Genomic DNA, 15,286 nt, shown 5'->3' with positions numbered 1-15,286 from the left:
AGTCACAAATTGACTACTTCCTTACGCCTATCAATCGGAGGGTTGACGTTAACAATCCGTTTTTCAAATAAAAAGCGATGTCGTGGTTCGGTGATGGGAAATAACGATCATTTACGGCATTCTACCAATATCCTGGATTCATTTGGACTGTTATGTTACTTGGCGGGATTGATTATGACATCATTGGCCATCACTAAGCATGATAATGAACTGTGGATCTCAAAATGACATCCTACCGGTGCGTTGCACATGTCTTATGCAAATGAGAGGATTCCACGTAATAATTACATGGTGAGTTATCATCAACCTGGAACATTTAACATTTTATGTTCGCCTACACCCGCCATGAGAACTGGACAGATCGTGACACAAAAACTGTTTGGTTACGGCAATAACTTGAATAATCATAGAATTCGTCTCGCGTTGTCCTGCGAAAATCCAGTTATATAGTGTCGTTGTTGACCAGTGTTAGGTGGCAACGAATGGGATTGGTATAGCGCGGATACGCTGTATCCTAGCTACCCACCCCTCGTCGAACCTAAATACCAGCTGCGGCCGTGTATAATCTTATTAGGAAGTTATATATTTCTCGCGTGAATGACGCCCTTTCAATTTCGTCGCTGACTTCAAATATTGTAATTAACGCCAATGAAAAAGTGGGTACTGAAGTTTAATAGTTGAAAGCACTCCAATTGCGTGGGACAACGTTAACGCTTGCGCCCTAACCCTAATTGACCCTACTTGCGTTGTTCCGAACAGAATACATTGGTGGGATCCTTATCCTCTTGTCCACTTCAAATTTTTATGGTGTTACAGAGTAGTTCTCGGTCGTTCGTGTCGGCCGATACAGCCCCGGTTCAAGAGATGTCATGCAGTGTCCAGCCAGAACAGTCGGAATCGGCAGTGTTCAATTGTATATAGCTATATGCCCTGGTTCCGTAATGCGACTCAAGTCAACCAATCGCTTGCTCATTGCTCAAACACTACACACATTATAATTTTATTTCTAAAATTCAATGCGATCATACGATCACGCGATTAATGATACACTATGTTCTTTTCGATTCAATGTTGACGATTACCATTGCAACGGGTGTCAGTCGACAATATTCGGGTTTATTTCAATAAGAATATATTTAAAGTGATTTTTGGAGTATAGAGCTTTAATATACATTTAATAATATATGCATACGTAAATATAGCTGACACCCTTCAGCGGCAATCGACAGGAAACAAGGAATTACAAAAATTTACATCTGACTACACTGCATGCATCCGATATCCAATATATTATTCAATTGTAAATCCGATCAGAGCGTAATTGATCTCTCTCGCGACCCAGCGGTCGTTTTTTCCTTCGAACCGCTACCCATTGCGCGGTGGGCAATCATCAAGTTTTTATGAGATTTATCATGCTGTTTTGCGTAGTTCAAGCAATGTTGCAGCACCTCGGGGCTACAAGTAATCAACTAAATCGCTTAATTACACTTTAAAATACACGAGTCCAATTTCAACGACATCTTGGCGTTGAAGGTATAACATTTCAAAATACTTTTGCGGCATGAGCCATTTACATTGTCCCGCGATGCTCAACAATAGCGTTGATTGTCACTTAGAGAGATAATTACACGCTTCAGAACTACGTAATAGTTATACGATGTAAGTCAGCAATAAGATGTTAAGTAGGATCCAACAAAGCCTCTCGGGGATCGATTAAAGTTCTTGTAAGTCGGTATAGAGATATGCTGATCAGGCTTGTTCCTCCAAGGCTCCGGCGCTGAGTAAAATGCCAATTCGTCCTGTAATTTATCCGCACACTGTACTGCTTGCAACGAATTTGCGACTTCCGTGGGAATTTCGAATTTTGTAATATCTTCTTCCCGCGTCGAGTCAACAACGTCTTCTCCCGTAGCGTGCGTTGGCTGTTCTCGTTCCTCGACCTTTCCTTCTGGCGGTGGTGGGACAGGGTCGCGTACTAGAGCGTATTTTTCCGATCTCTCGAATCTTTCCTGGAAATTATGCAACGTGAGTTAAGCGTATGGTGACAATGGCATGACCGACTGGCGACAACAATCTTGTGGCACTTGGGATGGGTTTGATAAATTACTCGTTCCAACATGTTGCTGAAAGTATTTCAACCGCTAGACAATGACACTGTTCGCAGCATATGTAGGCCTATTGTACAGCGAAATATAGTTTTCGACTCATTGAGGTTGTTACGTGTAGTATTCATGGTGTTTCGACATCTGTAGTCCTTTTGCAGCATGCACATATTCTTTATTATCATGATACGCATTACTTCCTTTCTAGACTTCTTGTAAGACGCAGCTTCCACGGATGTGATGAAGATGAGGAGGCTAGATTAATACTGAGGTGTTGTAACCTCTTTGGATGCAATCCAATCAGCGAATAATTGCGAGAAGACCTGGACGTTGTTAATCATCATTAAATATTCTATTGGGGTCGTGTCAGCGCACCAGAAAGAACAGTACTTGGTATAGTATCGGAATATAATTCAATGTTGATGATTTAAATACCAATCATACCAACGGGAAAACTTATTTACTGAAAATTTAAGACAAGTTTGGCGGGAAGGATTTGTATTAAGCTTCCATTCTAGTCCGATGCAGTTTTCTGTTCGGTTAACGATATGTTTATATATAAAAGTATCTGATATATCGATATCTTTGACCCCTAGAGTAAATTGTAAGGAAAAATGGAATTTGTCTGTAAAATAAGGAGAAGTAGAAAATTAATCTCGTCAGTTTGGCAATGTAGGTTGAAGTTATCGATATAGATAGATTTATATAACCTCGTTGATTGGTGGATTCTGCAGCTGCTGGCGTCACATCCAGCATGGTGACAATGTGATAGTACACCCCTGTTTTATTTCCCTCCATAGTCTATAGTACTAATTGGTATACACATAGGAATATTCCGCATTTGTTCCATGACAAAGTGAAAAGCTTTAAATTTTAATTAAAATAAAGAAACTAATGGAGTCAGCCAAATTCCCTGCATGGCGAGGGAAGGGAACGAACAAGACCAATTCCTTCTCACATTTTACATTCATAAAATTGTGAAAACCCTGCGTACCTATACCAATATTATACAAATGGCAAAGTCAATTCATGTCACATATCTCGCGAAATCGTGGTGAATCGAAATAACCGAGAAAATTAATTGTCAACGATCTTTGTTGATGTTGTCAAGGATTATAATGAAACTGTGTCAAAAATAAACTAAATTACGTTTAATCACAATGATCACCACGCTACGCGAGATTATGAAATGCGGTGGCGTGACCGCCCCGGGACATAAATCCGAAAATTTATCGCAATCACGGACTGTTGCGGCACTATTTCCGACCGTGGTCTAATCCGATTCGTGCCATGAGACAAGGCAGTCGACATTTATTGTGCTAACTGCCTTTTTGCATCGGGTCACTCATTTGTGACGGCTTGGATGAATTTTAGGTGTCGTAAAAGTTTAACTTTTGTCACTTTTGCGAGATAGCCCGTTCATCAGCGTCGCCACGATTTCTTCGTACTGATAACGGAGACCGCGAATTAAGTTATTGATGCTAGAGATAACATTTCTAATGCTTGATTTTCGGTGGGTATAGCTCGTAATCCCACCATCTCTTGCCAAATGAGTATGATGCGTTTCAATTTCAATCTCCCTTGGAATACTAATTCACGCGCTAAAAATAGCAGCGTTTAAATCTCAAACATCAAATTTCTCAACGCTTGCATTGGATGTCTTCGGTAACAATAGTCGTTTGCGAATCATCCCAATGTTGGTGTACAAAGCTGCTGTACAGTGCAAATGCATTTGGAATCCTACCAAGCCTTGCTGTTTACGTGCCGTCAAACAACGCTTCATCATATTTCCATTTTGACGAATACAGACATAGACATAGATGCGATTAAACTAGTTCAGAATGTTAGACGATCATGGAAGGCCTAAATTATGTAGAAGCGTTTGTGTAGTATTACGTAGGCACCAATAGACAAGTAACACGTTGTGGCATAGGCTAAAATTCTACAGGATCCCTATAATTAGATGTTACGCTTTACAAAAAAGAATAAAACCATCTTACACTACCGAAGCAATGTGAAGTAAAACATTTGTAGGTAACCTTGAAAGCAGGGCATGGTATGGTATGGTATGGTATGGAAGTATGGTATGGTATGGAACGGAATTTCGGTATGGAATATGGAAGAGTGCAAGTATGGTATGGTATGGAAATTTCCCAAGTATGGTATGGAATGTGTTTTCCATACTTCCATACTTTTTCCATACTTGGACAGTTTTGCCAGAACCATGACAATAGTCCTACCTTCGATTTGTCAAATTGATTGAATACCACATAACATCGCTCACTGTCTATGTTCATTGTTCATATCTCAAATTGTGATTCATGACTCACCCATTACGGTCGACATCTAGTTGAAGGCAACAAAGTTTTGCGTTGCGCATATGAATGAATGAAAATAATATTATTGATGATTATTCCGATTTAAATATCATAAAAATGAATGATATTCGACCACTTTCGCGTTAGAATTGCATTTCGCTTATCGTAACTTCCACTACGTAAATAACCAAGGTAGAAGTTACATCAATATTTTTATCAATTTGTTGAACTTGGAAATAATTTTCTGCACTTTGGGAGGATGATCATCACGCAATATCTATTTGACTGAATCATCATTGTAATTCAAAAATATTAGCTTTTTTTGAAGCGACATTACGATATGCAGGCCTACAACACGCATTGTAACTTCATGAAAACTGGTTATTTCTGATATAATGGACAGAGGGCACCTTGATGTTGGCTGATGATGCTAACGAGTGTGACCCACAGATTGGCGGAGGAAATAGACATTTGATTAGCTGTCGCAAAATGATGGTAGTGATGTAAAATTTATATCTCAATGCAGGTGTTTCCAACCGATGGTGAATACCCCAATTGTGTGGAATTTAGGGTCTTCTGGTTGGGAATAGACTCACTTGGAAAATAAATTCTTTACATTATTAACCTCGTTTATTAGACGTCTGTATGAAATGCCGATTGCGATTCAGCAATTCGTATTATCAGTGTCTCCAATTAGCGGGAATCGATTGGACAGCAGCACGCGATCTCCCTCATATAGGTTGTTATTCATTCGTATGCGAAATGGTGTGAGGTGTGATTGAAATCACCCGATTCGTTAACATAAAAGTTCATATGTATAAGAATATGTACTCACGGGAGATCGTAGAATCGCCAATTGATAGCATTATAGCCGGACTCGTTACTGATGAAATGACATATATTTCTCACTACTCGAGTTATAGTAGCGTGCGACAGTGTAGGTTATGGTGGCACCATACGCATAAGTTCGTCAACAACAGGAAGTTTATCTGACCCATGCAATATATTCGGCATTTACACATGTAAATTGATGCTCCTAGGTACATTTGGAAAAATTTCAAATCCTTCCTATTTTTCTGTCGCCTTACCTCACCTAGCCATTTTATGGAGGCGCAAAATTGTGTGTATGGTTACCAGTTCCCTACTCATTAATTTTATTGCGTGCCGTTCCATTTTGCGGGGGTCTTAACTTTCACCAATAGCAAGTCTTTACAAAAGAAAGTCTTATCAAATTTTATTGGAGGAACAAATTTAAAGTGTATGAAGGTTCGGACCTATCCTATAATTTGGCAATACCTTTGTATTATGTAATTCTGTAGATTAGGTTATGCTAGCAGTGCGTTACCACACTAGATTTACATGTCTTGAGATTTTGTTGTGATTTCCAAATAATCCCATGTGTATAGGCCTACATTATAAGTTCCTACATTGCTGACGACTTATGATATAAATAAATTGGGGATATCATTGGTGCATCAGGGCTGTTTAAATGGATAATCGCATCCAAAATAATTAGAATATATACGCCGGAACATCAAAAATAGACTATCACTTGAGAGGTTGGTCAAGTTGCGAAAGTATGGAAAAAGTATCAAATATGGTATGGAAGAATGTGGGTATGGTATGGAAAATTGCCAAGTATGGTATGGAACAATTGGGCGGGTATGGAGTATGGAAGATTCCCATTCCATACCATACCATACCATGCCCTGCTTGAAAGTACATATAGTTTGAGAAGAGTCGCGTTACTTATGTTTCAAGAGCCCTATATTTCGAAATGGGGTGAAACGAACTGTAAAATGAAGATTGAAGAGTTATAATCGTTACCCAGCCTATGCTAAACATCACTCGAATATATGTATCGATCCGATGACACAAAATTATAGTTTGTTTCAACATCTATCTCCAGGTACACCAAAGAACAGGTAAAAGTCACTCCAAAATATCTATGTTCCATTTGTGGATGGGGTGTCCACCAGAGTTGGATCAATTGCAATAATTTAGTTCAATTACAATTACAATTACAATTACTCCCTTACATGTGTCAATTACATTAGAATTACAATTACTCAATGCTAAAATATCAAATTGCAATTACAATTACAATTACTGTTTAGCATGTATATAATTACAATTACAATTACTATTACTGGTAAACATGTAATTGGATCAATTCTTTGACAACCGTAGCGACGTAATTAGAAAAAAATCTCAAGCTATTCGTGTTTCATTCATGATACGTAGAATAACCTTCAATTAAGAAAAAAAAAACTCGAACGTATTCGAACTATTCCTAATCATGAGTACTGAAAACTACAAACACAGAAAAATGCTTCAAGCGACTGTCAACATTCAAAAGCTTGAGCGACTAACAGCGAATAGGCTATAGGACAGTCAATGAAACGTAATCAAACGATTAGGCTATTCAGAGCTGAGTGAGGATAATGAAATGTAATCGGTAAGGCGTCAGCAATAAGGATGATACCGATGAGATGCGTAAAATTAAAATAAATGCAAACGGAAAGAGCCTCCTGATAACTACGAATTACAACATTTTGATTCGCATTTACATTTTTCACTTGCTCGGGAACTGTTAGATTGCATTTGGTGAACATTAGGGTGCGAAAATTTCTGGCCCAAGTTAGTTTGGCCAAGATTGGAGGTAAAATTGGGATAACATCTCAACAAATGCGCGATCAAGTTTGATGAAGCCTTGGTTGGAAACTTGAATTTCTTTTTTGAAATTGTTGCAGCAAGCCTTAGTGCTGGTCAGAGATTTGAAAATAAGCTCTGACCCTGGTGTAGGATATGGTTCAGCACAGGTTTCAGAAGAGTATATTTGCTGTTCATCCATTTTTGAATTTTTTAGATTTAGTTTAGCTCACTGGTTCTCTAACTTTTTTAGACACGCCCCCCTTTATGACTGAAATATTTCGTGCCGCCCTTATCGTAATATCACACAATGAAACCAAAATGGTAGCAATCCTTATAAATAGTTTGATGGTATGGAAGGTTATGACTGTTAATGAGAGAATTCTCCACTGCTTTCACGCCGCCCGAGAGGGGCACGCCGCCCAAGGGGGGCACGACTCCCAGTTTGAGAACCACTGGTTTAGCCCATATTGTAATTCAAAAAGTTTCTGTTGCTACTGAAGTATGGGAAACAGTTTAGCATGGCTGAATTATCTAGTTATAACGCGGCACGCATAGAACACCGATGTAAATAGGCTAATTATTACAGGTGGCGACTGTGTAGTGTGTACTAACGCCTTAAGGGCTTGGGGCACCTCGTCGTCATCCCGGTCCGTACCGGATTTTCACTGGTTGTTGTATTTGTAATTGAGCAACATTTTCATCAAATTACAATTACAATTACAATTACACAAAATAGAAATGCTTCAATTACAGTTACAATTACATGAAAAGAATGTAATTAATTACATTCAGCTCAATTACAAATTACAATTGATCCAACTCTGGTGGTAACTCTATTTAATATGCTGAAAACAAATTTTCACAGTGATAGTTGAAGAAAATCGAACGAGCGAAAATAGTGCCAACTAGCCAAACTCGAAATTCTGGTGTCAACTAACGTGAAAATGTGCCAATATTCCAAAATTTGGCCCAATATGCGCCAATTGGCAACACTGGATACTTCGCAAAGACACACACACTAATTAGCGGTTTTAACAGAAGGTGTTCTTGCTTGCTGGCTCACGCAGAAACAGCTGATATTTGATCATGATGTAACAAACTGAGAATAAATGTACGCCAACAACCCGATGGTACGAGGTTTAGAGAGATCGCAAACAAGTGAAATAGGTGTAATATGAGCAGAGCAGTGGTGGCCCTACGAACGGGGGGCCGGGCGAGACTTACCGCCCCCCCCTTATAAGTATCAAACCGTAACTTCTGTGGGGCTCCGCCCCCCAGACCCCCCTTTCGCTTCTGTTATTATTATCTATCTTTCGCCACATCAATGTTTGGTCAGATGCTGGATTCGACAACATCTATTATTGTATGTATGCAAGGATATACTACATCAAAACTAAGTAGGCTAATTCTACCGCATGCAGAGACGTGATGATTATCGGGATACGGGACTTTTCTAACAAATGCAGAGATTTGATGATGATTGACACATCTGTACGGAATCATATTCCTGCTTGGTACACGGATTATGTTTATTCGCTATATCCTTGAAAAATGCGCATAAACCAAAGAGGGGGTTCCTTCGACCAGGGGGCCCTCGTTGTCATCCTGGTCCGCACCGGATTGATTGATTGTTTTATGTTGTGATTGTCAGGTTTCCATAACAATGTAACTGAAATTGTAATTGAGCAAATTTTTGATCAAATTACAATTACACAAAATAGAAATGCTTCAATTACAATTACATGAAAAAATGTAATTAATACATTCAGCTCAATTACAAATTACAATTGATCCAACTCTGGTGTCCACTGCCCGGCCGTGGAAATCCATCTTTAAAACCTCATGGTCAATTCAAAAAAGCATTTTACATGACTCATTTCCTGTAGGTATTTCGATATCGTCATTATCATAATCCATTATGCGTTCTGTGACATGAAGGGTTGTCCACTTGCTTTTTGCGTGTAATGTAGCAGAGATAATTCAAATTCCCACATGATCACGATACCAATCGCTCATTGTGCGGTGCGCAGTCTCTATACTGACTGTTAGTCAATTCTCTGACTCTATTCAATATAATTGGGTAATACATCTCCCCCAATTTGTCCTGCCACATTCACTAATAAGGGATGTCGCGTGAATTAATTAGTTCCTCAAAAAGATTATATCGAAGCAAGTTGTCTCCCTACCATTCATGCTCAGGGCTAGGTTTTGCTTTCGTAGGCCCACAGTACTTTCACTTCAACGAATTCTGCATAAGCTACTGAGATACATACTCATACATACATACAAACACAGTGTGTGAAGTTCAAACAAGTTTCTGGAAGTAGCTTACAAAACGTCACTATTAAAAAGAGACAACATGTTCATAAATATTAATTTGTAGGGGTTTACAAATTGAAACTCTCGGAAGTACTACGACACAGAGAAACAATTTAAGATTTTAAAAGATCCCCCAATGTCATACTATACTCTCAGACTTTTCACCCGAGGCAGTATCGAACTGTGCCAGTTCACTTGAAAGAATATATTATTGGAATGAAGATGCGTTGATGCTTATCGCTTCGGAGTCCCAGTGTTATAAATTCAAAATTTACCGACGGGCAAAATCCCCTGTTTAAGTTTAGCGCTCTCTGAATGAGCCGTTAATATCGCACGTTGCTGTCAGGCGCGTCGTCCCGTTCGGTGTGATTACGAAATAGACGATATTACGGATTTCCCGGCCCTATAGTTTGCGATGAGGTGCCCAAACCTTTACGGCAGCGGTCCCCGAAATTTTTTAAACTATTATTTTGATATTTCGCAGCCTTATATAAAGCTAAGAATGCTATTGGAAATTTTCAAAATCACAACAATGAAGGGAAAAAAAACATAAGCACATGCGCTGAGCGTTTAATGGGATGGTTGTTCTTGTTTTGCTGTAATTAAGTCATCAATGTTTAGTTTGGTTTTGGATAGAGAAACTCTCAGTCGTGTATCCCAGTCAACCCTATATTAGCAAATAATAAAGCATAGTTACAGAATAATGATGATGCCGCATAATGTTTGAAACCATTCGCTAAAGCATAATGTTCAAAAACTTTTGAATATATTTTGTAGTGCAGCATGGTGCAGCTATAATGTTTAAGACATTGAATTACGAATAATGCTACCATACTAACAATGCACGCATTACACCGGAAAGCTTTATTTTCGTATCACAAGCATTAAAAATTCTCATCTCGGGCCAGCTTAAACTATACTCAACGGACCCAAAATTAGGAACCGCTAATATTAGTTTATCTCGGATCCTCGTCGCTAACAGCAATGGGATCTTCAAAGAGAAAAAGCGAGCTGAGTTTGAAAGAGAGAAGGAGGCAGTACAAAGACAGCCAATCAACAATTACCGGATAATTAATTGGACAATGCCATGAGAACCAAACCTGAAACATCTTTGCGGTCTTCATTTCTTTCGAGCCCGTGACGGCTCGGGCCAACTGTCTCGCTTTCTTCATGTGAATTTGTCGGGCGTGCTCGACGTGTGTGTCCCACGCGACGTCTTCAGTTTTGTTGGGCGTGGGTGAGCTTACTGGTTTCTCGTTATCGTCTTTTTCCTTCAGATATTCCTTCATGAAGTGTCTCCAGTCGTCTGGTAAGTGAGTCTCTTTATTAGTATAGTCGTAATGTGATGTTCGTTCTTATACTCTAGCTCTCGGTGTGCTATTTTGAGTCCCCAATGCAGCGCGTTTTATCGCCACGTCACAAACATCATTTTGTGATGACGTCAAAGCTAAGATTTAGGATGATTCAATTAGTTACAAGTCCACGATTACCAGAGAACCTTGGTGGTGAACTGGGGAACTCTTGACAAACGCACGCACAGTTGTACAATATGCGCATGCGCACACAAACAACACGAACATACACATTGCACAATCTTGATCGATATCTACGAAATTGGAATAGCATTCGTAGGCATTGGCAGAGATATAGGCCTATACTTGTACTGCGGTACCATGACCTGATAAACACCATGTATAAAACTGCAGCAAGCTAGTTCAATCCGAACTTAATTTGCATTCCTCCAGTCTTGATTAATTTTGTCGGCTGAAGAATGCATGAGATATCGATTAAGAAAAGACAGCTAGGAATCGTGGCGACCTTTAACGAAATGTAATAATAAGCAAACAGTCAGCTTGGCAATGACAACAAGAACATGACAACTCAACATGTATTTAACTTTCAATTTCATGAAAGTAACGCCCGTGCCTTTCTGAATACTAAATATAAACATATTTGCGACTCAGAATATATAGCGTAATTATTAGGGTTGCATTTAAAGCTAATGGTTGTTTAAAACAATTTGTTTAAAACATGTTTTGAACAGTATTTTAAACAAAGGCCCTTTGAAATTTTTTTTAGGTTGTATAATTATGCCATAATTGTGTAAATACTTTCCAAAAACATCTTGTATGAGCAAACGGACGACGATTACTCGATATAGCCGACGTATACGATATGGGATGGTTGGAACCCTCGAAATAGTCGGTTCAACAGCTGACCGCCGACCGTGAAAATGCTGCAAGACGATGTAGTCCTGGTTAAAGATATATTTGGTCCGCATAAGACGGGTCGGAATCCTATTTCGTCGAAGGAGCTATATTAAGCCCATATTTTCAATTGTCAATCCACTATGACGTCACAATTGAATATACGTGACATCATGGCTTAGATAAAAAACATGTTTTAAACAAGGGTCCTGTTTTAAATATGATTGTTTTAAATAGATTTTTGTTCTAAACACAACCCTATTACACTCTCAATCATCTTCAACTGCTATAATTGTATGAAGAGGTTCTTGGAGGTACAGAACTTCAATATACCATTGAATAGTATATTCAATTGCTATAATCGCAATCGCAAAGATCATCGCTCCATCAAATATGCCGGACCTGATGTGTGGAACAGTATCCCGCCGGCCATCCGACAGTCGACGAGCATGTCCACATTCAAGTCGAAATACAAGCAATTACTACTAAATAAATACAGTCCATCCTCAAGATTACCGGACCACGACTGACCTATCGATCTCGCTTTCCATGACATGCCGCCCTATTTCTTGTCGCATTCTTTTTTCTATACTATCTTTACTTTCATTCAGTGTGCAATGTGCATGCCTCCTCTTTACATCGCCTAGGCCAAGGTGGGTGTCAGATTCCATAGACTACTCCTTGTCGCTTCGACATCTTCCTGTCTTTTCATTGTATCGCATTTTTGTGGTGTATTGAACTGATAAAATTGCTAATAAACCAATGATGATGATGATAATTATATATTTATTGACAAAATTTGTGTTACCACGGATGCAGTTATGCGGGAGCTATAATATACATAATATTAACTTTCCGACTGACAGAGACATTTCATTTTGCAGTCATATCTATAAACCGCTTGCGTGATAAGTGAGTTGCATGATATGTTTTAGAACGGTCGCCAGTTAGCATTGGAATCATTCCTTTACCAAATGATAGAACCATACGAATTCGACGTGAAATGTATGGGATGCAGCCTTCGCTGAGCTTCGTCACGGTTTTCATGCATGACACATCTCGAAGGAGTGAAGCCACGGTGCATTTCGTGTGAAAATCACGATAAGAAACAATTATCAACGGCGTGCGAAATATATACCTCGGAATCCTAATTGTCAGTAACTAGAAACTGCGGGAGTATCTGTGTGAAAATTACAGCGATATTACCAATAGCGTGTCTTTGTGCTATAGAATAACAGGCAGTCTTCAAGGCACACAACTAAACTTTTATGCACTTGACAGAATGAAAAATGGGGACATCCTACTTTGCTAGGAACAAAGATTGACTGGATATTCATATTCACCGTGGGACCTGGTGCGGGGTATTTCATTAAGAGAATTATCCGAAGTCACAGTCAACACAAAGAGAGAGCTTCTGTCGACGTGTGCGTAACTAGTGACGATTGCTCGGCCCGTATGCAAAACCGCTCTCTTCTTATATAATCAGCGATGCTACGGAGCAGTTATCCTCGATTGAACTCGCAGCACGAATCTCAAATGTGCCCGTCGTCGTTTGAAGAGGTCTGACTCATTTCAATTCAGTCGGCTGGTGTGACGATAAAGATATTTCTATCGATTTTCTGTCCGTGGTGGTCAATAAAATAACGGCGGAATTTTGAATGAAGCGGCGTACAAACGTCTACCCTGGAATTTCGAGAGAGTACGGTCCCATAGAAAATCATGTTCATACACTCTGGCTAATTTCAGGGATATTGAAGTGAAGGAGTGAACCGAGTCCACGTTACAACAAACACAACACGCAGCAATTCAATCGATACATTAGGAGAGCATACTATTAGATAACTAGTCATCATCGCCTGTAGCTGTATAAGTGTATACTGTATGGTGTATTGTATATAGTGCTTTAGCTAAAGTACAAGAGAAATGTGTGCATGTTTATTGTACGTGTGTGCGTGTAGCTTGGTGTACAATTGACGTTGTAGATTTGCGCAAATAGTCACAATCAATGGTCTATGAAATACAGAATTCGATGATTGATTATAATTCCATAGGGATTAGCTTGTTTCATGCGGTCCTGCGTACTGACATTGTTGCGAGAAATTAGAGAATGGATATCGGTAATTTTCCGGGAAGATTCTGGTACATGAACATTGAACAACTTTCCGAGCCAAGTCCGATTCAAGCCTTAAGATGCCTATTTCTGGATTCTGTGTCAAATAATTTATAGAGCATATAAGGCTATATATTGGCAAATGCATCTACGGGACTATGATTGAATGAAGGGCTAATGCAAACAAACCGATATGAGGGATGAGTCAACGTTCGTTAGGAATGATTTACGGGGTACGGGCTATTAATTACTGTTATCAATTAACGTTCACTGGTTGCCACACAGCGCCTGCTATAATCAAAAGCATCTGTTGCGATATGTTAGGTGGCTATTCACCGGTTGCCCGACATATGAGCATGCGACACAATGGAAAACGACAGTTCAGCATGGAACACATCAGCATGCGTCACTTCAGCATGTGACTGTATAACCCAAAAACTTACCCTAACCCGAAACATAGCCTAACCTAACCTAACCTAGCCTAACCTAACCTAAACCCTAACCCTAACCCAACCATAAATCCAACCCTAACCTACCCCTAACCCGTAATTAACCCACATGCTCATGTGTCGCATGCCAAATTGTCGCATGCCGAAGTCTCGCATGCTGTAATGTCGCATGCTCATATGTCCACGGACCCTATTCACCAACAATTCATTTCAATGTACTTAACAACGAACAGAATTGGTACGATTCAAATAAAACAAATGCGACACCCTGCGGCAAATAATACTTTGGTATTCTGGACACTTTTTAATAACATGGTGAATATATATTTATTGTACGTCATTAATTCTAAATATTAGTATCCGTGGGCCCCCAGGAAGGATTTGTTAAATACTTAAATCTCTATCAACATAAAAATCAATATCTGTTTTGAATTGATGTTTGTTTACATAACAATTACAAGCAACATCTTACCAAATCCAATCTCGTCGCCTACTTCATACTGAACACGACGTTTTGGTATATCTTCGGATTTCGGAGACCACGGTTTGTAATAGTACGCACCACCTGCACCAAACGATGGAATGCATCAACATGGAGGAACGAATCAAAACCAAGAATTTCAACTCATGCGGATTTCACCTGATCTTTCTGTTACTTTCAAAGTCGACTTCTCACAGGAGTTCATCGCGACTGCAACGGCCCCGGACAATTCTGGTTGACAGTAGCAAGCGGTATATCATCAGACAGTTACGGAAAACGTTTGAAACGGAACAGATCGTCATGACGTTGCAGAAGCAGATAGGAGTCCTTGTATACCAATATGCATCGTCAATGACAGGTCATTATCAGCTATTTACCGTTCCGCGTACATTGTTTTTTCACACCTACCGTATCAAGGAAATTGAAGTGTTTTAAAAGAGACGATGTTCCGTATATGTGTACTTGTGCAGTCTGTAGTAGCGCATCTGTCAACAACTATACCAAAGTGGCGCTGACCATGTACAATTTGGTCGTGGAATTTGTTTGTCGCACAAATTTAATATGGTTCAAAAACTTTGTTCAGCGAAAATATATTCGATTAGTGGTTCTTAACTGGTGTTCCATGGAACACTAGGAGTGCCATGA

The 15,286-nt window shown here is 39.4% G+C and overlaps 1 protein-coding gene across 1 annotated transcript; it reads right to left on the bottom strand.

Annotated features, from left to right (window-relative positions):
* Nucleotides 1-983: 983 nt before the first annotated feature.
* On the bottom strand, nt 984-15,069 carry LOC145446792 (uncharacterized). Its single transcript, XM_080325159.1, has 4 exons — nt 14,801-15,069; nt 14,633-14,725; nt 10,495-10,700; nt 984-2,009 (listed from the first exon to the last, which is right to left on the bottom strand). The coding sequence occupies exons 1-4, from the start codon at nt 14,844-14,846 to the stop codon at nt 1,665-1,667; spliced, it is 690 nt and encodes a 229-aa protein (XP_080181285.1). The 5' UTR covers nt 14,847-15,069; the 3' UTR covers nt 984-1,664.
* Nucleotides 15,070-15,286: the final 217 nt, after the last annotated feature.

Source organism: Botryllus schlosseri, chromosome 9 (genome assembly GCF_051294905.1).
Source record: "Botryllus schlosseri isolate E-star chromosome 9, Bs_hap1, whole genome shotgun sequence".
Classification (NCBI taxonomy): domain Eukaryota; kingdom Metazoa; phylum Chordata; class Ascidiacea; order Stolidobranchia; family Styelidae; genus Botryllus; species Botryllus schlosseri.
Note: the sequence above shows the minus strand (reverse complement) of the source record. Positions and strands in the feature narration are given on the sequence as shown.

What these genes read in the sequence shown, in the direction of transcription:
- LOC145446792 (XM_080325159.1), bottom strand. Translation starts at nt 14,846, where the DNA reads ATGAACTCCTGTGAGAAGTCGACTTTGAAAGTAACAGAAAGATCAG. An exon ending in AGGCGACGAGATTGGATTTG is followed by an intron (nt 10,701 to 14,632) that starts GTAAGATGTTGC and finishes CTCACTTACCAG; the next exon opens with ACGACTGGAGACACTTCATG. An exon ending in AGACCGCAAAGATGTTTCAG is followed by an intron (nt 2,010 to 10,494) that starts GTTTGGTTCTCA and finishes CATAATTTCCAG; the next exon opens with GAAAGATTCGAGAGATCGGA.